The sequence below is a fragment of the Semicossyphus pulcher genome, unplaced genomic scaffold (assembly GCF_022749685.1).
Source record: "Semicossyphus pulcher isolate SPU_LCO1_2020_fin unplaced genomic scaffold, fSemPul1.0.p SCAF_21, whole genome shotgun sequence".
NCBI lineage: Eukaryota > Metazoa > Chordata > Actinopteri > Labriformes > Labridae > Semicossyphus > Semicossyphus pulcher.
The window spans coordinates 22,611,762-22,637,261 of record NW_027211695.1 but is presented as its reverse complement, the minus strand read 5'-3'; the positions used below and the strand labels follow the sequence as shown (position 1 = coordinate 22,637,261).

At 42.7% G+C, this 25,500-nt stretch overlaps 3 protein-coding genes across 3 annotated transcripts; 2 read left to right on the top strand and 1 right to left on the bottom strand.

The window, feature by feature from the left end:
• Positions 1-678: 678 nt before the first annotated feature.
• Positions 679-8,078, top strand: LOC138600667 (NACHT, LRR and PYD domains-containing protein 12-like). Its single transcript, XM_069672141.1, has 10 exons — positions 679-1,138; positions 1,228-1,296; positions 3,105-3,289; positions 3,378-5,169; positions 5,578-5,751; positions 6,406-6,579; positions 6,658-6,831; positions 7,175-7,348; positions 7,461-7,501; positions 7,905-8,078. The coding sequence occupies exons 1-9, from the start codon at positions 1,029-1,031 to the stop codon at positions 7,468-7,470; spliced, it is 2,862 nt and encodes a 953-aa protein (XP_069528242.1). The 5' UTR covers positions 679-1,028; the 3' UTR covers positions 7,471-7,501; positions 7,905-8,078.
• A 1,783-nt stretch (positions 8,079-9,861) lies between these two features.
• LOC138600695 (calcium uniporter protein, mitochondrial-like) lies at positions 9,862-16,215 on the top strand. Its single transcript, XM_069672172.1, has 10 exons — positions 9,862-9,922; positions 10,261-10,544; positions 11,153-11,213; positions 11,778-11,945; positions 13,279-13,383; positions 13,602-13,759; positions 13,966-14,072; positions 14,161-14,257; positions 14,337-14,453; positions 15,541-16,215. Exons 2-10 carry the CDS (start codon positions 10,482-10,484, stop codon positions 15,616-15,618), a joined length of 954 nt encoding a protein of 317 aa, XP_069528273.1. The 5' UTR covers positions 9,862-9,922; positions 10,261-10,481; the 3' UTR covers positions 15,619-16,215.
• On the bottom strand, positions 16,022-25,318 carry cfi (complement factor I). The gene is made up of 17 exons (XM_069671922.1): positions 25,313-25,318; positions 24,069-24,265; positions 23,516-23,669; positions 23,355-23,418; positions 23,088-23,253; positions 22,709-22,905; positions 20,925-21,032; positions 20,718-20,840; positions 20,313-20,342; positions 20,199-20,219; positions 19,025-19,167; positions 18,795-18,898; positions 17,337-17,441; positions 17,075-17,250; positions 16,660-16,761; positions 16,420-16,568; positions 16,022-16,108 (listed from the first exon to the last, which is right to left on the bottom strand). Exons 1-17 carry the CDS (start codon positions 25,316-25,318, stop codon positions 16,040-16,042), a joined length of 1,914 nt encoding a protein of 637 aa, XP_069528023.1. The 3' UTR covers positions 16,022-16,039.
• Positions 25,319-25,500: the final 182 nt, after the last annotated feature.

Here is a 25,500-nt window from a genome sequence, read left to right as displayed (position 1 = left end):
TCTCTGTTTGTAGTCAACATGCCAAAGATGTAAGTGTTTCGAGCTGTGTTATGGCTACACTGGATGTTTTCTGTAATGACAGCGTCTGAGACGTTGAGGTGAAAACACTAAGACAGTGTTTAAGGTGTCTCTGGGACTGAATCACCCTCGGCGCTCTCATAGCATCGGTTCAGAATAAAAGCTGTGAAAGGACCTGTACACTACCTGTGTGTCGCAGTGTGAAATGTCCGTTTTTTATTTCGAACCAACCCAGAGATAACTGATTTAATGTGTTGAGACACTCACTAGTGAACCTTGAACCAGTGAATTTGTTCAGTTTCTTCTTTTAAAATCTCTTAAAATAATTCATCCATTTTTGATCCACCAAAGCTCATTTGGGATTCGTGTTTGGAATGAGCTTCTTCGGCCTCAGACGCTGCTTCGGAAACTCTCTCTTTAGCTTGACTCTGGTCTTGTCGCTCTGAACAAATGTTCCATCAGATATGATCACACAGGATGTCTCAGTAATACTAGTCTGAGTCAGGAAACACAAGCCCTCATTAGCCCTAAACAAGAAGTTTTAGACTGTATGTTCACCTTGTTCTTCACCTTGGATCCTGGTAAATGATGCATGAGAAAGGTCCTCCTCCCCATCCTGCTACAAAACGTATTATTCACAGGAAGTGACTCAGTTTAAAGGCTTGTGCAGACATTGGAGCCAGAGACGGAAAATTAAATAAACATCTCAAAAAGTCCCCACATGATTCATCAGAAGGCATGCAGGACGGAAACATTAGATTAGAGGAAGCCAGGTGCAGCAGAAGATGTAAATGAAGCCATGTCTGACAGTGAACCGTTGGAGGAGGAAGAGGAGGGCATGTTGTATGTGATCCCTGCTATCTGGACAATCTGAGGAAACTCTTGCAGAACACTGAGGGAGCGTCAGGAGGAGTTACCGACTGTGAAATGTCGGAAATTCTGCAAGAAATGTTGAAATCTTTGTTTGTGTGTCTGTCGTGTTTCCAGCTTCCCTCTCAGACCGTCTGAAGATGAGTGTGTGTGAGGAAGGCAGACGAAAGTCTGCAGGACCAGGCTGTTTGTCTGTTAGGAGTCACATGTCTATGGATTACCCTGTGGCGTTCAAGATTAAACACACAAAGTAAGAGGACAGCTCACACTGTAATGTCACACTGAAATACAAAGCTAAATGTGTTGTAACTTGTCCTTAACGACATTTCATTCCTTCAGAGTTTGTGACCGAAGTCAGAGCTCAGAGTCCGAGTCTACGTCGAGTGACAGCTGTGACTCGCCTCCAAAGTAAGATTTACTGTTTCCATGAAACGAATCAACAATGTCACAGTGTGCTTTAGCAGATCACTGATGCTGTGTCGGCGTGTTTTACTGGCAGCAAAGTCATAAAGCTGATAACAGCCGACAGTGATGAGAGTAATGTAGCTGTAAAATGTAAAGTGCAGTAACAAGGAAACTGAAGGTGAAAACGATCAGAGACCAGCTGTCAGAGAAGTTACCCAACACGTTTAGAAGGAAGAAACACCTTAAGTCCTTATTTCCTGTTAATGTGTTTGGTCACAAAGCTTTCCAAATTAACTATTAATTAAAGATATGAACACAAACTACAATAACGTTTATGTCGACAGATGAAAGATAAATATTGTCATTGGTCTGAATTAAGACAACTCTTATTCTCACATGATGTTTGGTCCTTTTAACAGACATATAGTAGTATTCACTTTTTTACAGCCCTGAGAAGTGCTTGCAGGGTTTCATCTCGAGCTACTTGTGTACTTCAACCAGCTAGAGCGCAGCATACGAGACTCAACATCACCTGGGAGAGTCCCAGGGCAAACATAGTTAATCACTGTGAATCTAGAACTCGTTTCACATCATGTGATCTCTAATCTGGAGTTTTGGAGCTGAGCTGTAGTTTCGAGAAGTGACTTTGATGGGCAAACATCAGATTAGTTTCCCAGTGGAAACCCTCTCCCAGAGGACAACATGATAATTAGTGTAGTAAATGTAGATCTTGAGTCTACAGCAAAAGTCAAATACATAATTGTAAAATAATAGCTACTCAAATTGTAATATTAGCAGCAAGTAAGCCTCAGAGAGCTAATACAATGGCTAGCTTGGTTAGCTTAGCTAAAGAGATTGCAGGAGTGAAATTTAAAGTTGCCATAAAACAGTTAGTGGTGTACATTTGGATTCAGATACAGAATTTTAAACAGAAAACTAAGGAACACATGGCCCAACATTTCTAACAAATAAAATGGAGAGGCTTCCTTGAATGTTCCTCCTCTCAGGGCCACAAATCTTTGACTTTGACTTCAGCATGACAAAGGTGGAAACAGGCAGTAGGAAGCCAAGCTATGGAGTGCCTGGTTCAGATTCTGTTCGGTTAATGATGAAGCGAGTTGAAGAGAAAACACACAGAGACACAGCCACAATATTGAGTTTGTTAATATACCTTTACCTGTCTGGTAAATGTGAGGCACTAACATAATCCACTGACAAGCTTAGACCTGGTGTTTTAGCTAGCTAACATTTCAGCTCAAATGCCATAAGTGCTATGCTAATGTGCTCACTGTGACAATGCTAAAATGCGGATGTTTAACAGGTTTAATGTCTACCAAGTTCACTTTCTTAGTCTAGTTTGTTAGGATGCTAACGTTGGCTAATACTCAGTAAACAAAGTACAGCTGAGGCTAGTTCTGCAGGTTTTTAGTTAATCCAACGATTGGACACTTTAAAATGTCGACCTGGTGTTGGCTCTGGATGAATCAGAGTTGTTCCACCTCCAGAGGAAGACATGATTGTCTGAACCTGACTTCCCATCAATTCTGTTGAAAAAGCACACTTACCCCTCGATCCCACAGGAACCGTCTCCGGCACGTTCCGTCTGCGCCGCATTCCTGGTCCGTCGCCCACAGGAAGCGTGTCCGCTCCGTCGGTCGCGGCGCAGATGGAGCGCGCCGCAGACGGATCCTGTGGAATGGAGGGGTTAGGCCTTCATTAAAGTCACAAGAATCATAAAAAGAAGCAGCTGTATCTAAGGAGCAATCCAAGGAGTTTTAATCTACATTATAAAGTTTTCTTCACTTTCACAGAGAGAGGAAAAGGTGTGGTCGTTCAAAGGAGAAGCTGAAGTACTGCTCTGGCCAGAGTGTGGTCTCTACCAGACGTGGATGTGAACACTTTTCATACAGGGACCAGTGTAAATCATCAGAAACCTGTCTGCAAGACAGAACCAGATCTCAACAGCAGACACGCCATCAGACCGGCCCTGTACGAGGTAAGACAGAATGTGTGTCTAAGTTTTACTCAAAGCTCTGCACGGCCCAGGTCTCACATTTGTTTTGTTTCTTTTATGTGAACTAAAGGTCAACGTGAAGTTTTAGATGCTCATAAGATCAGTTTGAAGAGGAGATGTGAACGTGTGACTGAAGGAACTTATAAAACAGGAAGTGCTACCTCCCTCAACAGGGTGTACAGTGAGCTCCACATCACAGAGGGACAGAGTGAAGAGGTTAACACCCAACATGAGGTGAGCCAGCTTGAGACAGCATCCAAAATAGAGACCCTCCAAGACAAACCAATCAAGTGCCACGACATCTTTAAAGCCTTACCTGACCAACAGAGACGCATCAGAGTCGTTCTGACCAACGGCGTCGCTGGTGTTGGAAAAACCTTCTCAGTGCAGAAGTTCACTCTGGACTGGGCAGAGGGCTCGGAGAACCAAGATCTAAGTCTGATCATTCCGCTTTCCTTCAGGGAGCTGAACCTGATCAGAGACCAGCAGTACAGTCTTCTCAAGCTGCTCCGTGTTTTCCATCCAACATTACAGAAGCTCACAGCAGAGACGCTCGCTGTCTGTAAACTGTTGTTCATCTTTGACGGCCTGGATGAAAGCAGACTTTCATTAGATTTCCACAACACTCAGGTTGTGTCTGACGTCTCTCAGAAGTCATCAGTTAACCTGCTGTTGACAAACCTTATTAAGGGAAATCTGCTTCCCTCGGCTCTCGTCTGGATAACTTCTCGGCCTGCAGCAGCCAATCAGATCCCTCCTTCATGTGTGGACAGGGTAACAGAAGTCCGAGGCTTCACTGACGCCCAGAAGGAGGAGTACTTCAGGAGGAGGTTCAGGGATGAAGAGCTGTCCAGCAGAGTCATCTCACACATGAAGACATCCAGGAGCCTCCACATCATGTGTCTGATCCCAGTCTTCTGCTGGATCACTGCGACAGTTCTGGAGCACATGTTGACCACAGGCCAGAGAGGAGAGCTGCCCAAGACCCTGACTGACATGTACTCACACTTCCTGCTGGTTCAGACAAAGAGGAAAAAGCAGAAGTATGATGAGGGAGGTAAAGGTCAACAGGAGCTGGCAAATGCTAACGAAGTTCTCCTGAAGCTGGGGAGGCTGGCGTTTGAACATCTGGAGAAAGGAAACATCATGTTCTACCAAGAAGACCTGGAGCGGTGTGGTCTGGATGTCACAGAGGCCTCGGTGTACTCGGGTGTTTGTACAGAGATCTTCAAAAAAGAGTGCTTGATCTACCAGAAACCAGTATACTGCTTTGTTCATCTGAGCGTTCAGGAGTTCCTTGCTGCGGTCTATATATATCACTGTCACACAAACGGGGACAACGAGACACTCGAGTCATTTCTGGGGAATGCCTGGGGGAGGTATCGTATCTGTGACCCATCTTTGGACGTGTTCCTGAGGAATGCCATGGATGAATCCCTGAAGAGCAAGAATGGCCACTTGGACTTGTTTGTTCGCTTCCTTCATGGACTTTCACTGGAATCAAATCAGACACTCTTAAAAGGCCTTTTAGGTCCAACACAGAACAATCCAGTAAGCATCCAGAAAGCAATCAATAACCTAAAGCAGATGAGCACCTACCACATCTCTCCGGACAGAAGCATCAACATCTTCCACTGTCTGATTGAGATTAATGACCAGTCAGTGCATCAGGAGATCAAAAAGTACCTGAAGTCAGAGAACAGATCAGAGACAAAACTTTCTGAGATCCACTGCTCAGCTCTGGCCTTCATGCTGAAGATGTCAGAGGAGGTTCTGGATGTGTTGGACATGAAGGCGTACAAGACGTCAGAGGAGGGACGGCTTAGAATGATCCCGGCTGTCAAGAACTGCAGAAAAGCTCGGTAAGTCCAGGACTCGCATATTACTGATAATACAAGGACTTGTGATGTTAACTCAACAAAGAAGAGAGAGAAAAATGAATCTGATTGTAGGACTTGTAAGACTCTGAAGAATGACTTACTCTCAGATCACAGAAGTAGTTCCCAAGTCTCTCTGATGAGTGGGTGTTCTTCATGGACATCATTCCAAAAATGTTGTTTGCTCATATTCATTCCCACGTAACAAGTTGTGACTGCTGTAGACACGTATGTTAATATTTCTGTTCACTTAAGGGACAAGTTAACATCACTGTGTGATGGTAGCTTCTGCAACAACTGCAAATAGTCATATCTACTTCTACTACTATCTAAATTTGTGTACTGAGTTTAAGCTTTGGTTCAGTAATGACAGTTTGTCTATAAAATCTGCAGGGTTTCTTGTGGTCGACTTTTTGATGCTCACTGTGAAGTCTTGGCCTCGGCTCTGAAGTCCAACCCCTCCCATTTGAGAGAGCTGGATCTGAGTAACAACAAGCTCCAGGGTTCAGGAGTGAAGCTGCTGTTAGCTGGACTTGAGAGTCCACAATGTCGACTGGAGACTCTCAGGTATGACAGCCTAACTAAATTAGTTCTGGTTTATTATCTCAGGTCATGGTACACTTTAGGCAGAGGTATTAACCTCTCATTTGGAAGGCGTTCTTAGATCTCGGGTTTGAGAGTATGATGGAGTTGCCTTAAATGTAGGACTTATTAATTTCATTCAAATTAGTGTATTAGTGGAAACAATTAAGGAAGCTTAACCTTAAACATACCATTTGCTTCAGATGTAGTAATTCAGACCTCCTTCAGGGGACGGGACATCTGTGTATTTGATTGAATTGAAGTGGGAAGAGACTTTCAAGGTGCATTTATTGCCATCAGATTTTTTGTACAGAGTCTGTGAACCTCTTGGCGAGCTACTAAAATCCAGGCCACGAGCTACCCGTTGGAGACCCCTGCCTTATACCATCCAATGGTTTGTGTGAATACCTGTTTAAGGGCAGACAGCCTAACTGAGGAAGCAAAGATGTGTCTCTAGCTCTGTCCACCAGTCAGTTTAGAACTGAAGAAGCCTTTGAGAGGTGAACATCTTCAAGAACTTCAACAGAGTCCAGCTGCTTTTTGGATGAAGCTTAGAATTACCACGACCTGGGTGACCCTACAGACGTCTCTGTGTTCTGTCTTGTGTGTTGCGTGCTTTATTCTTTGCTCTTCTTTCAGATTAAGTGACTGCTGGCTATCAGAGAGTTGCTGTTCTCCCCTGGCCTCGGCTCTGAAGTCCAACACCTGCCCTCTGAGAGAGCTGGACCTGAGTAACAACAAACTGCAGGACTCAGGAGTGAAGCTGCTGTCTGCTGGACTTCAGGGTCCACACTGTAGACTGGAGACCCTCAGGTCAGACAGCTCGTTCTCAGTTCCGTGGCGTGAGGAAAGATTAAACCTATTATACTGATCCACACTTTCTTTATTTAGTTTGAGGAACTGCAGCTTGTCAGAGAGCAGCTGTTCTTCTCTGGCGTCAGTTTTGAAGTCCGACACGGCTCATTTAAGAGAGCTGGACCTGAGTTTCAACAAGCTGCAGGATTCAGGAGTGAAGCTGCTGTCGAAGGGACTTGAGAGTCAACAATGTCGACTGGAGACTCTGAGGTCAGTTTTTTATGAAAGAATATTCTAGGTCCTATATTTGAACTTTTGGATGTACTTCTTATAAGTTATGGAAAGGTTCCTTTTGCAATTTGTCGAGGAATAGGGAAATCGTTGGACAGTAGCTAACCACCCGATTAGCTCCCCCAGCAATTTGTTTTCAATTTCAATATTTTCAATTTGAAATGACCAATTCGGCCATTTTTCTCCCCGATGTGCCCAGTTACCACCGCCTGTCTTGTTTCCATGTATGTTTCTATGAATGGATTTCAAAATGGATGGTATTCTCATTGGATATTTTCCATTGCACTTTACTCTCTGACTACATGTTTTGTTCTTTCTTCAGGTTGAGTTTCTGCAGCTTGTCAGAAAGCAGTTGTCGTTATTTGGCGTCTGCTCTGAAGTCCAACCCATCCCATCTAAGAGAGCTTGACCTGAGTGAAAACAAGTTACTGGATTCAGGTGTGAAGTTGCTTTCTGATGGACTGAAGAGTCCTTATCATAGACTGGAGACTCTGAGGTCAGTGGTCCTCATTTTTTATCAAATCAACAGATAATCACTGAATCAATCAGATCAGACAAAACCTTCTTGTTCTTGTGTTTGCACTGACCTTGTTGTGTTTTTCCTACAGGATGAAATAGTCCCTGAATGCAGCAGACAGCTTTTTAAGTTGTAAGTATCCAGTAAGAGCCCTCCATCATCAAGTTATCAAATTATGGAATCTGGAGATTAACTCTAAAAGTGTCAGACAATCATATATCATCAGAGAGAATAGTTGGCTGCAGACTCCTGGACACTACTGCCCAACCAGCTGATTCCATTGGCAGACATATTTGATGTCGTATACTGTTTTGTAGACGTTGGCCAAATCACCAGTCACATTACTGACACTAAAACACGCTTCAACACTGCACGCTACTACTGTTAATACAATAGAGTAGTCGCAGTATATTACTACTTGTCATCTCAGTTTCATGCTCAAATTACAACCCCATGCTTTCACGTTACGATGCTGTTCTTAAATATGTACATACAAGATGTGTAAGACCTCTGAGAGTCCCTTTTTCTGTTTCAGATTCTGGAGAGTTTCACGGGGAAACTCCAAACAGCTGTTTGTTATAAAGTGTGGCACTTTTAAGTATTTATTTATTCTACAAAAACACTACAAAAAAGGAACAATGTATCTTTAATATGTTTTGTTTGTCTGTATATTGGTGTGTCAAGTAATAAAACTGGCCCATTCACTGTGTATGAAGACGTTGATTGATGATGTAAACGATATTGAACAGTGTCCTGTTCAAAGGAGGAGAACATGGTCCCCCAGCGTTACAGCAGCTATTTGCACTTTTTTCCGAGCCATTGATATTAAAAGAATGTATTTCATTTAAAAAAATGATAGGTAACCAATAAAAACATATCTTATTGACTGTACAGTTTTGAGTCGACATCCTCCTCTGTGTGTTTTTGTTTAGCGACTGTCTCGAGCTTTCAGACTCCACATCACGGCAGGTGTTGAGGATGACTGATGTGCCTGCCACATACAAAGGGCAGAAACGGTCTGATGTTTCTATTTTTCCTGTCACATAACCTCGTTGGGACAAAAGTGAAATTCATTTGTATCTCCTGATTTATTGTTATATTAAACATGTTTCTACATTCATAGACACTCACTATAAGCTTTTTCAGTTCGTTGTAGTGCTGCCCCCTCACCATCTACCACTAACCCTAACCCTCTCCATAATTTGTGCTGCTGTCCCCTCTGTCTGTCTGCATCACATAAAACACTGGGATTAGATGATAGGGCGAGCTAAGTAAACAAAACATACAGCAAATCATAAATCGACAGTTATTGAGAAGGTACTACGGAGGCCAACTTCTCACCAGTCCCTCTATTAAAAGACGGAGTGAGTTTTTCCACCTGGACCTGAACGCATCTCTCTTCTGCTCTTGTAACTTTTGTCAATGGGTCAGGAAGTGCGCAGTGCGAGAGTGATCGAACAAGTAAGTACCGACTACTTCTTTCCCACTAAAATCAAGCCGCTTTCCCACAGGTCAAAAAACCCGCTAACACCCGGCTCTTTTGCTTAGTGTGAAAGGTTACAATCTGCATTCAGACCCGGGTCACATGACTCCGCAGTGAGACGGGTAATTATCGCCTCGGCTCTGATGCTATGCTCCATCGATAACTTCTGCGACTCCTCGTCATCTCAACTACAAACCCCGCTCGTCTCTGTCCGAGCAGCGCTCGAACATGAGTTTGATAAACAGACTGAATGAGTAACAGATACGATAAAGACCTAACCACCGTAACATCTTCACTGGTTACTAACCCCGTCTCCGGGGCGTTTGTGTCGTCAGACGGTGACGCAGCAGAAAAGAGACCGACAGGAGGATACTTCACTGGCAATGGCAAAAGAGACCATCGGCAGGGTCTTCCTGGTTCTGAAAGGCCTGCGTCAACACGCTAAATTTAGGTGGGAGAGGGGTATTAGCTTGTCGCAGAGTTACCGACGGAGCATAGCATTGCGCTGGAAAGGGGGCGGAGATTAGCGTGTCGCCACGAATTTTGTGTTCCCGATCAGAGCGGAGGCGATTATTACCCGGTCTACCGCAGAGTCATGTGACCCGGGTCTGAATGCAGATTGTAACGTTTCCCATTAAGCAAAAAGGCGCATTCACTTAGTTAAGTTTGTTGATGTTAAGCACTGCTGTCGGAACAGCCCGCAGCATGGACGTAGATGGAGTCAGAATAATCGTCATCACAATATGAAATAAACCACAAGACAAAGTGAGAAAGTCTTTGTTAAGTTAAAAGCATTCTTCTTCTTGGTCTTCGTCATTAATGTATAAAAAAAATTACAATTTTTTGCAACTATTATCTCGTCTTAAAAATATATTATATTCATTGTTTTTACCAGAGCCTGGTTGTAATGTGGTACTTCTGCCAGACGATGGCTGTAGCGCACCTGAAAGCTGTTAGCTGACCACCATTGAATAACAAAAGGAGAACAAATTAGAGCTGCGTGCCTGTAAAGTAAGTTCTGCAGCCGTCAGAGAGTTCTGTGTGGAACTGCAAAGTGCAAACTTTGAAAGGTAAAACTATAAATGTACAGCAGCTATGCACAGCATGACAGGCTGATTCTCGGGGTGGGGGCGTCTTTGAATAATAGTCGAATAGCTCCCAGTGATTATCGAATAGTATTTTTGCTCATCTCTAGAAAGTTGACGTTAAGGTTTAACTTTGGCTTTTCATGTTTATTATTATTTAAAATGACATCATTAGGAGACATGAACAGGATAAACATGGTTTTCTTTTTTCTTACTGCAGTTTTCTTAAACGTTATATTCCGTGTTCTGTGCTGGGAAACTTGAATTTGCTGTTTGGAGACTTTTTATGACTTTCTTGTTGGAATCCATCACTTCCTGTACAGAGACGGTTTCCTGCCAGAGAACAAGCTGTTTCCATGTGAAATCTGAGCTCTGGGTGAGTACAGAGAGGGTTAACTATCCTCACCCTTCTTCCTGCCATGAAACCTGTTTCTACTCGCCTCACAAACATTTCAAACTTTAAGCCTGAGGACTCAGCTGGTTCACGAGGCTGTAGAGAAGCTTCAGACCTTCAGTCGTCTCTTTGTCGGCTCAGCGTCTCATCATGTTTGTCTCCAGACTTCTCTGCAGAGTTGGTTCTCAACCTGCAAGACTCCGAATCTACCCGGTGAGTTTAGGAGGAAAGAGAGCTGCTTTTATTACCATTTGCGTCGACATTTACTGACTGACTTAAATCATATTTGTTGTCGACCGAAGTGAAGTGATCTGACAGCAAAAAAGACGATTAACATTTCTACAACTGTCGGAAAAACAACTTACACTATATTACACAACTTCTGTTCCTGCCAGTGCTGAACACTACAACGACAAGCGACTTCTTTTGCTACTCAAAGTGCTGTAACTATGTTGGGTTTACTGCTAGTTGTAGTATTGTACCTAACGTACTGCACGAGGCAGGAATGTGAGTCTTATGAGCTATGGCATGCAGCTGTAAAACACACGTCTCTTTCTCTGCCTTTCAATAGGTTCCCAACATTTCTCAACCCCTTCAGCTCTTCTCTTTTTCTCTCTCAGCTCCATTTTTTCTTGGACCACGCCTATTTGATTTAAAGCATGATTCATTCCAGAGTTTGCTTATCTGCCATCTTTGTGGTGAAGCTTTAAAAACACGAGACTGCATTCTCACACAGAAGCCAACAGAAAATGTTTCTGGTTATAAATCCAAGATCAGCAGGGATAATAGTGTGATTATAACGCTTTCTTACTCTCTCTCAGTCCAGCTCAGTCTGGTCTTCCTGTGTTGTTTCCAGCTACAGCAGTCAACCTCCATCCAAAGGTAATCTCTCCCCCCTCCCTGTCTCTTAATTCACGCAAACAGCAACATCTCCAAATCATATCAATCACATTTTGTTTCCCATAAACTAACAAAGGATCGGCTACAGTAGAAAACATTAGCATGTTAGCACGACGCATGGTATAGCTTTAACATGGGTATCATCTTACTTTGGCTTGTTAGCATGCTGAAAACAAAGAGCTGCTAAGCTGATGGTGATGTTGTTAGCTCAGAACATATCTGGTCATAAACCAAAGTGTTGAACACATGAAAATGTAGACCGCATGATGATGCTGGAGGAAAAGTCATCGTTCCAAGACACTCAGGCATTAACTTCACCTTTCAGACCTGAAGTCCGCATCCACCTCTTACATACAGTCCTCAGTGATCGCAACTAAAGCGGACTGCATGACAGAACAACATAGCCATGGGTGTTAGCAGTACACTTCTCCTCAGTAAATATTTGTTTGTTGGAAAATTGACCGAGCTCAGCTGGCAGATAAGACTTGTGTTCAACTGATCCATACCTGGATATCCAACTTGTAACTCTCTCTCTCTCTTTCTCAGATGCTTTTCTTCATTACAGTTTCGGTCGCCCGGTCCTCTCTCTGCGCCTCTCTGCAGGTCAGCAGTGGCGCTTCACTCTGACGCCCATGTTGACCACGGTGGGTGACCTGCTGCGTGACATCACAGCCAAGGACCCCGGTGTGCACACTGCCAGCCTGCTCAATGGAGGTAAAACTCAAACACACATAGGTTAGACTGGAACAAATTAGCCTTCATTGTTTCGCTTCGCAAAAGTCTGTGTACTGCTGTACTTGTAAGGACCCCGTTCACTACCCTGAAACAGGAACTCTCTTAAACAGGAACTAATTCTGACCTTAAGCATTAGGTCCTCGTCTGGCTAAAAGGTCCTCGTCTGGCTAAAATGTCCTTGTTTAGCTAAAATGTCCTCGTTTGGCTAAAAGGTCCTTGTTTAGCTAAAATGTCCTCATCTGGCAAAAATGTCCTCGTTTGGCTAAAAGGTCCTTGTTTGGCTAAAATGTCCTCGTCTGGCTAAAAGGTCCTCGTCTGGTTAAAATGTCCTCGTCTGGCTAAAATGTCCTTGTTTAGCTAAAATGTCCTCGTCTGGCTAAAATGTCCTTGTTTAGCTAAAATGTCCTCGTCTGGTTAAAATGTCCTCGTCTGGTTAAAATGTCCTCGTCTGGCTAAAATGTCCTTGTTTAGCTAAAATGTCCTCGTCTGGCTAAAATGTCCTTGTTTAGCTAAAATGTCCTCGTTTGGCTAAAAGGTCCTTGTCTGGCTAAAAGGTCCTTGTCTGGCTAAAATGTCCTCGTCTGGCTAAAATGTCCTTGTTTAGCTAAAATGTCCTCGTTTGTCTAAAATGTCCTCGTTTGTCTAAAATGTCCTCGTTTGTCTAAAATGTCCTTGTTTAGCTAAAATGTCCTCGTTTGTCTAAAATGTCCTTGTCTGGCAAAAATGTCCTCGTCTGGCTAAAAGGTCCTTGTTTGGCTAAAAGGTCCTTGTTTGGCTAAAAGGTCCTTGTTTGGCTAAAAGGTCCTTGTTTGGCTAAAAGGTCCTTGTTTGGCTAAAAGGTCCTTGTCTGGCTAAATGTTCTAGTTTGGCTAAAATGTTCTAGTTTGGCTAAAATGTTCTAGTTTGGCTAAAATGTCCTTGTCTGGCTAAAATGTCCTTGTCTGGCTAAGTTGTCCTCGTCTGGCTAAAATTTCCTTGTTTAACTAAAATGTCTTCGTTTGGCTAAGATGTCCTCATTTGGCTAAAATGTTCTCGTCTGTCTAAAATGTCCTTGTTTTTCTTAAATGTCCTCGTCTGGCTAAAATTTCCTTGTTTAACTAAAATGTCCTCGTCTGCCTAAAATGTCCTTGTTTAACTAAAATGTCCTCGTTTGGCTAAAATGTCCTCGTCTGGCTAAGATGTCCTTTGGTTAGAATGCCCTCATTTTCTTAAAATGTTGTCAGTTTCTAAAAAGTAAACACATTTAAACTCGTATATTCAAACAATTTAACGCAATAAAACGTAAAACTTGAACTTTTCTTTCTTTCCTCAGATGGACAGAGAATTTCTTCATGCACGTTCATGGAAACTGTTTTAAATAAAGATTTTCAACTCATCATCAATGACGTCACACACAATGTTCGCTCTCTTGGACAAGGTAAATACTATAAGTATTTGTGTATGTAATAACAGCGAGGGAGACGGGAGGCTGTTAGTTCAGCTTAGCGTAAAGACAGGCAGCAGAGGGAAACAGCAAGCTAATTCATTCGTTATGGTACGAGAAAAAGAAGCTGAGGATGGAAGGTGTGTCTGCCGTAAAATATTTAAGAATAAGCATATGAAGTGCTAATAAACAAAAAATTCTGTGTCTGTCAGGCACATCTCATGAACACATGCTGGGTCTGGATGACATGAAGTACGTGGTCCACCTTCTTCACACGGCTCTGAGTCTTCCTCAGCAGCAGCACATCAAACACAGGGAGCTACTGATCAGACAGGAAACGCTCAGGCAGCAGCTGCAGCCGCTGGAGATGGTACAGCAAATATTATAACTTTGACTAGTAGTACTACTGCACTGTAGACTGAATACTACTATTACACACTGAATAATACTACTTTCACCCAATGGTTACTACTTAACACCAAATACAGGGACACTTCCCGGAACGTTTCATGTCTAAACAAGCTTTTTGCTGAGATGAAAGTGTGTGTTTTTTTGTTTGTTTTTGTGTGTGTATAGTTGAAAGACAAGATTGCGCGGGAGGCGGAGACTAAAGCATCAGTTCTGGGGTGGGTGGGGCTTGCCTACCTGTCCCTGCAGGGAGGATTCCTGGCTTACCTCACCTGGTAATAAACGCACACCCACGCACACACACGTACAAGCTTGAAACTTTATAGCACTTTACTGCATTCATGTGTGTATATGTGTTTGCAGGAATGTGTTTGCCTGGGACGTCATGGAACCAGTCACCTACTCTGTCACCTACATCACCAGCATGATCTTCTTCGGCTACTACATGCTCAGCAAACAGGCAAGAACCCTATGTCAATCAATCAATTGTTTTATAAGAACAACTCCACGAGCCTTATGTTGTTTATGTGTTTGTGCAGGAGTTCATCTGTCCAAAGGTCAGGGATCGTCAGTTCCTTCACTTCTTCCACCGGAGAGCGTCGCGACAGAAGTTCAACGTTCAACAATACAACGAGCTCAAAGACGAGTTGGCAATGGTGATCACACACACACACACACACACACACACACACACACACACACACACACACACACACACACACATATACTCAACAGCCCTAAGTCAAATAAAATAATGTGTATATAGTACTAATATTCTTTCCCCCATGACTTCGTGGGTAGATGCAGAAATACGTTTTTCACAGTCTTTTTTTAGGTTTAAAAAACAAAAGCATGTTAGTTAAAGTTGGAGAAACAGTTAGTTAAACAACTGTTAAAAAACTAGTGGTATATATATTTACCATTCCAAGAAGACGGACTGAAGACAGAATTTTATTACATTCTACAAAATTCTCTTAAAGTCGAGCTGAGACGGCATTTCGAGAGTATCTAGCTTCCGTATCGTGACGTATATCACGAGTGAAACAGGACGTGCAGGCGGGACATATCATTAGAGGGATTTGATTGGATCGTTGAGAAGTGGGCGTAGACAGACGTTCTCCACAGCGCAGCAGCTAGCTAACTGACCGAGCGTTCTTGGTGCTCTGCGGCTAAATGTTGCAGATTGATTGGTTGAAATTGTTTGGTGCTAACTTACGTAAGCACGTGTGAAATTTTTTGGCCTATATTGTCAGACAGATGCACAATGTTACCGTGTGATGTGATCTAAAAGGATTAAAATGACATTTTTCATTTCACCTCGACTTTAAGTGAAAGGTCAAACTAATGAAGTGTGTGTTCAACTTTTTTTGCTGGTGTTAGGCACAATGAGGTTGTATTTAGTCAAAGATGTGGGGATGTAGTCTAAACCAATCAGAGCGTCCTCTCCCATTCCCTATAAGTGCATTGTTGTTTAAGCCGAGTATATTAAACCAGGATTGTATTGGCCAGTGGTGCAATGCCTATCTACTGCCTCTAGAGGGCAATGCACCAACACTGCTCTAGAACACGCATCATTATTAGACCCACACGCCAGTTAGAGCACAACTGGGCTTAAATGAAAAAAGCATTGACAGATGATCTTGGTACTGGGCGTGATGTTGGACCCAAAGGCTTTTTTTTAAACAGCCACGTGAAACACCTGCAGAGTTAACCTTTAAAATTCCTCTGCCTCCGTTTGTGCAGGTGGATGCTGATCTCAGGATGTTGAGGAGCGCCATTCTGCAGCCGGCGGATCCGCTTCAGCCTCAGAAAAATGCCTGAGATTTGATGTTATTCTTGGCTGTGTCATTATATGTAAATTTTGTACTTGTTGGTTCTGATGTATTTTTGTGGTCAGCTGCGTTTTATGAAAGACAAAATCATATAAAAATCTCTCCAAGTTTGTTTCTTGGTCCCTTCGTAATCTCTTGGTTAAAGTAAAAAACACATTTTCAAGCGTCTATAAATTATGAACAAAAATGTGCGACCAGTATTAAAAGAACAAATGTTGTAATACAAACTGACAGTTGCAGAAATCGATAAGCTGAGTTTGCTGTTTAAACAAAAGTCAGAACTTTGTCAGCCATAAACAGGAAAAATGCTTTACTGGACATAAAGTGAAATTTAAAATATTTATTTTTTTAGGGGAAAAAAAACATTTTAGCTTGAAAATGTAAGACTCATGTAAGCGCGTGTCGGTGTATTAGGAGTTAAACTTGGTGACTGTAGGCCAGCCTGTATGAAGTCTGATCCACTCGAAGTAATGAGCCACCTGCCAGACAAACAAAGTTTTGTTACTATACATTATGCACATTGTTTATCTGTCAGTAAAGCACTAAGTGTAAAAGCCAACGATGCAATAAAATGTTATGTTATGTTTTTAACGTGTGAACAGGTATTTTAATGTTGTCGTCTGTCTGAATGTTGTTTTTATGAAACAAATGAACGTAAAATTAATTACCTACGAAAAATACCAGAAAAACATGACATCAAAGTGAACCGAAAAGATATAGAAAAAGAGTATTTTCCCAGTGTATCGGTGTGTGTTTTCCAGGTACACATTTAAATATATAAATATTATACCTGTGTATAAACTCCGGGGTATCCGGGCTGACCACACCTCTCTCCCCAGCTGACGATGCCCCACAGGTAGGAGACACCCAGCTCATCCTCACAGACCAGAGGACCGCCACTGTCTCCCTGACAGGAGTCCACACTCCCGTCAAGATCACCTACACACACACACGCACACACACACACACTCAAATCAGAGCCTGCACAGTGTCTGTAAAGCAGCTTGTTTGTGTGTTTGAACACACCCACCTGCACACATCATGCCTGGTTTGAAGCGTCCTTTGTAGTATCTTTGACAGTCGTCAATGAGCGACACGTTGGCCCAGAGCAACACCTGAGCTGCTTTGCCGTCTGTCAACACAGTCATCAATATTTACACACTGACCTTTAACCTTCTTATTCATCTCTTTTGATCTCTTCGTTCAACTCTTTGTTTTCAGAGCATAATAATAATGTCCCTCCATTAAATGTAAAATCAAAATATGTCAAAAATAATCCAAAATTTGATCAATATTGGATCAATTGGAATTATTACAATACTGATTGAAGTGTAGACATTATGTTTTTTAATCTTTACCTGATTTTAAATGAGTCTGTTAGTTTCTCAAATGTTGTATTAGCCACTTTGTTTAGCCTTTTATTAGTGGTATAGTAATGCACCCACCTGCAGTTCGTCCCCACCCAGAGATGCTGCAGGTGTGGTTGGGTTGAAACAGGTGGGTGGACCAGGGAACACAGACGGCGCTGACTGCCGGGTTGTCTTGCAAACATTTGTCCTTGAAGGGAAGCTTCTCCAGCTGCACCAGAGCGATGTCGTTCTCGTAGGTGCTGGCGTTGTAGCTGCAGGACATTTTTCCGTCAGTGTTTACGTTCATCTATGATTGCTGTGATTAGTAGGGTAATAATTCAAACTGATGGATGATTACTTGGGGTGGATATGAATGTCATTAACAGGAACAATGTCAGTCGTGCCTTGAACTCGAGCCTTCTTCCAGATGGAAAATTTCACCATGTATGCAGACGGGTTTGGCCTGGTGAAGAGAAGTGTGAGAGGCTTTTATTATGACTGCTGAGAGAGAAAACCAGTCAAGATATCATCGCCTCACCAAACTACAACCACAGCAACTTCTCTCACTTGTTACTGTTAATGCCAATACGACCACTTCAAGTTCAGCTGGGTTACGTTCCTGACCAAAAAGGCATTATGTTTGAGAAACAGTCGTTATCATATTAGAGCCATGGTTCTCAACTGGTGGGTTGGGACCCAAAAGTGGGTCTTGGAGCTGTTTTCAGTGTCGCTGACGTGTGCTTGAAAAAAAAGTTGTGGCAAAAAGTCTAAGCTGCGCTTTTATTTTGAAGGACATGGGTTTCCTATGACATGCAAGCAGTAGTAGAGTAGTTTGTTCACACTTCATGTATCCACTGACTGGATAATCCCAGCTACAGTTACATTTACATTTTTTGAAACTTGATAAACCCTAATGTAGTTACATTTATGTTGCACTTTTTAAGTTTATTTCTGTTGAAAAAAGGCTTTTCCACCTAACTGCAGAGAACATCGAGTCTCACTGTAGTGGAGTTGATATCATGCCTGCTCTTATTGTAAAAGCTGCCACACCGCAGACATCGTGCACCCTTCTTCACGCCTGACAGAAGGGGCGTGGTACAAAAGGTCTGATCACTCACGTTTCTGAGCGGACCTGAATGCAGCATCCCCCCGAAACACGGCAGTGAGGGAGACATGCCCGGACTTGTTTACTGCACCTACTACGGAGACATCAGTGATCGCTGACGGACTCTTTTTATCGTGCGTCCATAAATATGTGAGTTAGTTTTGCACTGATGTTCATGTTACTCTCTGTTAGCGTCGGCTTTGGCTGTGAGTGTATTTTCAGCTTGTTTGATGTTCAGTCGGTAAAATGAGAGAATGTGAGCTAACTGTGAGCTAGTTAAGAATTGTTAAAGTTGTTTAACTTCTGCTTATTGGCTCGAGTTTCTGTGACTGTTCAGTCTTTATTTGTATGTTGTTGATAACTTTGCGCAGGCAGTGCGAGTTAATTTCGTAGCATTACTTCAAGATGTTTTAGGGACACATCGAGCATTTAGGCGGAATTAAAATGTTTTATCGGCGGAAAATTTCAGCAGAAAAAATGACATATCGGCATATCGTGCTGATAATATCGTGCATTGCTATTATTTAGACATCATAATATGTGAAAAAGAGGGGGCAAGGTTTTAAAAGTGTACATGTAAGTGTTGAACAAGTTCAATTTGTACCTGTACCTAAAAAAGGGGGTCTTCTTATATTCAGACTTACACAGTACAACCTCTAATACTTCCTGCCTTTACTTCTGTATCAACATCGACTTGAACACTTGTTCTACCTGACGCAGTGAGCAGCAGTGAGAACCCAGCATCCTCCGATATAAGCACCTCCACAGTCAATCTTCCGGTTCTCCTCCAAAGCGACCTGCCACTGGATCTGAGTCTGCAGACAGACGCAACAAGACTTGTTGAACTGATACAACAAGTAATGACACTAACAGTGAGAATGGGCGTAGTTTTAAACACATGTACTGGTAACTGTAAGTAGACAGGTGTGTTTCAAACTGACCGGGTTCGCTGGGACCCCTCCCACCACTCTCTTCACTCGGCTTGTCCTTTCTCGCTCCTCCACTTCCACCTCGTCCACTGTGGTCGCATTGGGAATCCCACAATATAACCTGGACTCCAAATCAAACCTGCTAGCCGCCCTTTCTACAAAGATGCACAAAATGAGTTCGTGAAACTAATGTCAAGATGATTTTTGCCGAGGTTATTCAACGGACTCAACAAACCTGAGTGCAAAGCTGAAAATACTGCTTCACCACATGGCCCAAAGTAAGTGGATAGAGATCACGCTTACATATTTTATAGACGGACATTTCATTCCCAATCCATAGGCATTCATTTGCTTATAGAAAAGTTTGATATAAAAGATTGTTTTCCGGCATTATAAAATTATTTTTCAGATGTTGAACCAGGCTGAAGGGAGTCTCCTGTTCAGACACAAGAGCATTGCTGAGGCCCGACAGGAGCTATGTTTGCACGACTACCCTCCTCGCCATCAGGTCCAGGTTGTGCCCCGACTGGGTTACAGCTGGATTGATCTGGGTTACCCACCTGGGGCCAAGCTTACTTTGTCCTCCCATTCCATAGTTGGCCGTTGTTTTAGTCCAGATGTGTTAATGAAGGGCCCTTGATAGGCTTTGTACACCGCTCTTATAGGTACAATTTAGCCTACTCAGGACTCATCTATCCAGCATTCAGCGTTCTGTCTGAATGGTATGACTACTTCTAGCACATATTCTTCTGGATTGCCCAGCTGGGTCCTGAAACCAACCTGCTTTAAAGCACACTTTGAGCCTATGATCAGTTGAAGCCCAGCTTACCCAAACAAGGCCCATGTATGCCCCACTTGATTCTGATTATAGCTGTTTTAAGATCCTACGCAGAGTAAAAATGTATGCACCTCAAAAGCCACCAACAGGCCACAACCAACTGACATTTCTACATCTGAAAAAAGGCATCTTGCTAACCGGGTTGGTAGTCCTTGAACAAGATGAACACATTATCACTTTTGCCCAAACTTTGGAGGAACACTATTGCTTAAGATGTCGTCTACTGTAGCTATAGGATTTCCCGTCACTGGAACCATGGTACAGCAACATGTGGACATGGACCAGCACATACTGGCCACAAAGTTCACAGACAGTACTGCTCTTAGTGTCACTGTTTAGGCTACTTACCTTTCTTGGGGGAATTGTACTCTGAAATATAAAGAAAAAACAAATATCATCATCATCACCGCCACAAACAACAACAGTTTCATGTGAAAGGTCCAACCTCAGTAACAGACATACTTGAGTTGATGAGTCGCGGGTCAGCTGGCTCTGTGGAAAATAAGATCATTTTAAAAATACTACAAACACTTAGTGGGCGTTTCATTCCTGACATTGGTCTGTTAGCAGTGTTTTGATTATTTCAATAGCACAAAACACTTTATCTGTCTCATGTGACCATACTTAGAGCAGTTAATAAGTGCTTTTAATAAAATTAGATTTGGTCTGCTTTGAATTATCTGGCCTGGTTTGGTCCCTAATTGGAGCCATCAAGATTGTTGGGTAATAGTTGAATCCTGTTTTGAAGAAAAAACTCTGATACGTACACAGAATAAGATCCTTACAAAGAGTTTCTTTTATATCCAAAAAGGAACCGAGGTTAATAAAGTTTGAGTAAAGTAATTTTAGAAAGTCTGTGAATCTCACGGTTGTCCATAGTGTGCTTTGGTGATTCATCCTCGCCATCCAGACAGTCAATCTGTCCGTCAGCGACTGCCTCTTTATGCAAACATACACCCGTCTTGCAGCGGAAAGCGTTATTTCTGCATTCTGACATAGAGACACAGAAACTCAGGGGTCATTCAGGGGTCAGAATCTGGTATCAGATCCATTAAGTTTGTGTGTTGGTTTTACTTTTGCAGCACATCTCGTCACTGCGGTCGCCACAGTTGTCCACTCCATTACAAGTCTGGTTCAGAGGCACACACTTTGTGTTTGCACATTTGAAGCCGCACTGCTCATCTGAACCACCTGTGACAAATGTAAAGCAAAATGCAAGACAGATGATGAAACTGTACTCTGATCAAAGTGGAGGTTTTTTTGCTTCATTGACCCTTGAAGATAAGGGGCCCTATTTAGACGGCGGAAGGCGCACAGTCTGAAGCGCGTGGCGCTAAGTGATTTAGGGCGTTTCTGACACGCTTGCTAGTTACACGGCGCACAATGTGGGCGCAAACCGAGGCGCAAAGAGGTTGGCTTAAATCCCTGGATTATTTGTAGGCGTGTTTTCGGCATAACATGAACCAAACCAATCAGAGTGTCAGCTCTCATTCCCTTTAAGAGCCCGGTACGCCTGCAGGCAGATGTGTTGCTAGTTACACGGCGGACTTCAGTCATTCTTCTAATATAAAACGGACCCGGCCGGCATATTTAACTTATTTCTTTCCACTGTGCCCCAGCAGACGCAGAAAAAAAACACAGGTCACTGTACGATATCACAGATTGATGTTAAAGCCACTGAAGCGATACCACTGCCCAACAGAAACAAACATGAAAAGAGTCATGCTGTGTACATTTATGCACGAGGCACAGCATTAATGATTTAAATCTCCAGACGGACAGGATCTGATGTTTATTAAAGTTCTGTGTGCTGACCACCAAAGAAAGGTCGGCTGTAAATGTTTATTTACTTATTGTTGCTGCTGGATCACATTGCTGTATTCTCGTGCGTAATGGACACTCTGCGAAATGAGACTAACTTGACAGTGTTTTAATGTCCGTGGACACGATTGTCGGTGCCACAGGGAGTTATGTTTAAGGATTGCAATAAATGTACCTCTTAGTTGTGTGTGTGAGTGTGTGTCTGTCTGTTCTTTTGCCTCAATTATAGAGAGCGTGCGTCAGGATGTGTGTGCGGTATAGAGAGCTTTGTGTCGGTCTCAGTAGTTTTTGGCCCGTGCGTGGCTCGAGCAGGAATCTCCCTGAGGTGAAGCAGGTGTATATGGAGGCAGGGATGAGCTTGTCCACATCTTACTGCACTTCTCTGCAGATCGGTAACAAACCAAAAGCAGTATCATGATTTAAGGTGAGGAGGGAAACAAAAGCTTGCTGTCCCTTAAACAACGTTTTTTCACTGTATCTGTGAATACACTGCTTTTTCCTTGTGAGTACAAGCACTGCTGAGTGTCCCCGTGTGAGTGACAAGCACAGACTCGTGTTGTGAACTCTCCGATGTATGCCCATAATGCGCCCTCTAAATAGCAGTGACAGAGTGCGCCATAGACTTTAGACCAGGTTTTTGTTGGTCTAAGGCGCAGTCGCTTTCTGCATCCTCAATATAGCAACGCGCCACCGGTTTGCCTGACCACACCTCATTTCAAAACCAACACGCCCACAGCCGCTAACGCTGGTGCAAGATCACTTGCTATTTACACAATGGGGGCGCTGGGCGTGAAAATGACGACTGCGCAGGCTGGAAGATAGCAATGACACTTGCGCTGTGAACTTTGGCGCTTTGTGCCGGTTGGATGATAGGGCCCAAGGAATCACAAGCCTTAGTGGCATGCAGTTCCAAGGAAACCTGGCAAAGGCATCTGGAAGATGTTTCTTCAGTTCTGACCTGAGGAAGCCTTTGGATTAAGCTTTGAGTTACCACGACCTGGATGACTGAGACCCTTCACAGACATGTACATACTTACCATCTGTTGCTGCTGATTTGGCATAACATGTTACTGTAGCAACCTTCCTGTTGCCAATCCTAGTCTGGTCATAGATTAAGCACTCAGATAGAGAGGTCTCATATCCTTGACAGTGGATGCTAACACAGCTGCCAGGCAACAGCTTTTCTTCTGTTTTCAGGGAGTTATATGACACAGAACCAGCAGCCTCTGCACCACTACGCACACACAGACACAAACACAAACACACATTAGTCACAATGTAGGTGAACATCACTGACTAAATGTTGTTTTCATTTTGATAGATACTGTTGATATACTACTTTTGCCATGCTCTTTAGACAAGCCAGTACATTATGCACATTGTCAACAAGCATTATGTAAACACATATAGTCTCACAGTGGAAAGCCATGCTCCTTGCAGGCTACGTTAGCAGCTGCCATCTTCCAAATCTTCTGACACACCAGTAATTCCTCTCTATCTTCAGGGTTCCTGGAGTCAGGAATGAAGACCCGGACCACTCCTGTGACTGGGTCTATTGAACTCTCAAACTTTGGATAGCTCTCTGTGGTTAAAGAGAGATTAAGCAAGCATTAACTGTAAGTAGGAACACAACAGTGAAACTGAAAAATCAGCAGGGGACTGAATGTGTCGGTGAGAGTGAACCTCCGCAATGTTCCCCAAAGTGAGACATGGCAGGTCTGTTGGTCCGACACGAGAGAGCCATAGCCTGGAAAATAAATACAGGAGCATTGGTTGCCTTGCTGATAAATGTCTGTGTCTAGTTTTAATGTTTCAGACCAGCTCTAACTACCCAACCTCATTACCTGGCAGTAGGAGCGGTAGTTTCTATTGTCCCGTCCACAAACTGGTTTCACATCCTCAGTCGGACACAGGTAGGGCGGTTTACAGGAGCAACGTCCGTCAATGCAACGCTCCCATGGAGGACAAAACACCAGGTCACAAGATGCACGAGTGAACCTAATGAAAATAGAAACAGATAAATTACAGTATGCTAAGACAATAAAAGTAACTCCTCTGGCTTTAGAAAGATGGACTTCCCATGTCAAACTCATCTTTAATACTCATTCATTCCTCTCATTTATTTTAATCATTTAAACTCTTTGACTTTCTCCATCATGTGAAATTCGTCCTGCTTTGAAACGGATGTCACAAGTTGCTGAAGGATCACACTCCACTCGCCACTCCACATGGACTGTTTTCCTGCATGCAACCAAAGTGTGTTCAAACGCCATTAACCTGTACTACTCAGCCTACAGACGAAGATATCTACAGATTCTGTATTGCATAATCTGTTAATTGAGTTTAAACACAATTAAAAGTTAAAAGGGAAAAAAACTAAAATAAAATTACACTTACTTTTTATCCAGACACTCAGATGGGCCGAGGAACTCATCTGTATCAGGTGCTTTAGGTGTTGTGGGGGCAGGAGTGGTTACGAAAGGGGTGGGGGGTTCGGTTGGTAACTGTGGTTTCTGTGGAGTCTGCTGAATCTGCTGAATCTGCTCTAATTTCTGGTCTTTCGGTGATGGATCGTCATTATCTTCTATTCCCTCCTGCAGGAGTAAATAAAGTGAATATACTTGAATCATTATTAAATGAATAGAACAGGGCATGCATACAAGCTATTGACTGTGTCCTGTTAAAGTGTTACATAGATGATACACAACTTTATATCTCAGTAAAAATATAAATACAGGTGTCTTAAGTTTGTAGTAGTAGCAATAATAACATTAAAAGTATTAATTGATTAATTACCAGTTCTGTGGATCGTGTCTTGAGACTTTTATTTTTGGGTTTTATTTTGAGGTCATTTTCGTTCGTCAAAGAAAAGCAATCAAAGTCTGATCTACTATTACTTCACATTTTTGACCAGGGCCGATTTAAGGTCATGAGGTTGAGGGGTTTTTTCAAATGTTCCCACTTTTATCTGTTCAGTTCCTTTTCATGTGTGCAGTGTCTGTGAGCAAAACACCGAGCCTCAGGTTGCTCCCAATGGGCAGGCCAGTGCCTTGCATGGCAGTCCACCACCATCAGTGAATGAGAGGCAAAAATGTTTGCACTAAACTAGAATGTAATGTATTTAATTGCACTGGTATTTATTGTACTACAGCACTATTCTCACACCATGTTTTTTCTGCCGCTAAAACATAATAATGTCCCAAATACAGAAAAAGAATAAGCTGAATTATTTAAAAAACTAAGTTAACTCACCGTTTTGGAGTGAATGACAAGAAGAAACAGCAAGAAAAGAGAAAGTCCTGATCTCATCCTGACAAACACAAAGTGTTTAAAATAATTTTGTTCTCTTCCTAATATAAAAAAGGATCCTAATAAACAAACGGCTCAGACTGGGAAATTATTCTCTCTGTGAGCGACGACTGACAGCCTGATATCTCGTCTGTCCGCTGATGATGCCATCAGTCAATCATTAGCCCGATACACACACATACACACACACAGCCAGAATTCCAGATTGATTCAGCTGACTGATCATGTACTCTAATGTCACACAACAGTCAATGAAGAGTCGGGGGAGGGGTTGTTTAAGTCCAGTAATCAAATGAAATAACATGTGGGCAGCACAGTGACTCAGTACTTACGGTCATTGTTGGAAACGAATGGGACTGTTTGTTTCCCCTTTGTATGTCGGGAAGAGGCCGATCAGGTAACATGGAGGAATTAATGGAAGATGATAAGGGCCACTTGTGAACAGTGATATGAACTCAAAATTCCAACTTTAATCAAAGAATTATGATTTTATTCTCAAAACAAATGAATAAAAACTAGA

What these genes read in the sequence shown, in the direction of transcription:
- LOC138600667 (XM_069672141.1), top strand. Translation starts at nt 1,029, where the DNA reads ATGAGTGTGTGTGAGGAAGGCAGACGAAAGTCTGCAGGACCAGGCTGT. An exon ending in TGTCGACTGGAGACTCTCAG is followed by an intron (nt 5,752 to 6,405) that starts GTATGACAGCCT and finishes CTCTTCTTTCAG; the next exon opens with ATTAAGTGACTGCTGGCTAT. An exon ending in TGTCGACTGGAGACTCTGAG is followed by an intron (nt 6,832 to 7,174) that starts GTCAGTTTTTTA and finishes TTCTTTCTTCAG; the next exon opens with GTTGAGTTTCTGCAGCTTGT.
- LOC138600695 (XM_069672172.1), top strand. Translation starts at nt 10,482, where the DNA reads ATGTTTGTCTCCAGACTTCTCTGCAGAGTTGGTTCTCAACCTGCAAGA. An exon ending in CAGTCAACCTCCATCCAAAG is followed by an intron (nt 11,214 to 11,777) that starts GTAATCTCTCCC and finishes TCTCTTTCTCAG; the next exon opens with ATGCTTTTCTTCATTACAGT. An exon ending in AGCTGCAGCCGCTGGAGATG is followed by an intron (nt 13,760 to 13,965) that starts GTACAGCAAATA and finishes GTGTGTGTATAG; the next exon opens with TTGAAAGACAAGATTGCGCG.
- cfi (XM_069671922.1), bottom strand. An exon ending in GAGGGGTCCCAGCGAACCCG is followed by an intron (nt 18,899 to 19,024) that starts GTCAGTTTGAAA and finishes GTCTGTCTGCAG; the next exon opens with ACTCAGATCCAGTGGCAGGT. An exon ending in ACTGCTGCTCACTGCGTCAG is followed by an intron (nt 17,442 to 18,794) that starts GTAGAACAAGTG and finishes TCTCTTCACCAG; the next exon opens with GCCAAACCCGTCTGCATACA.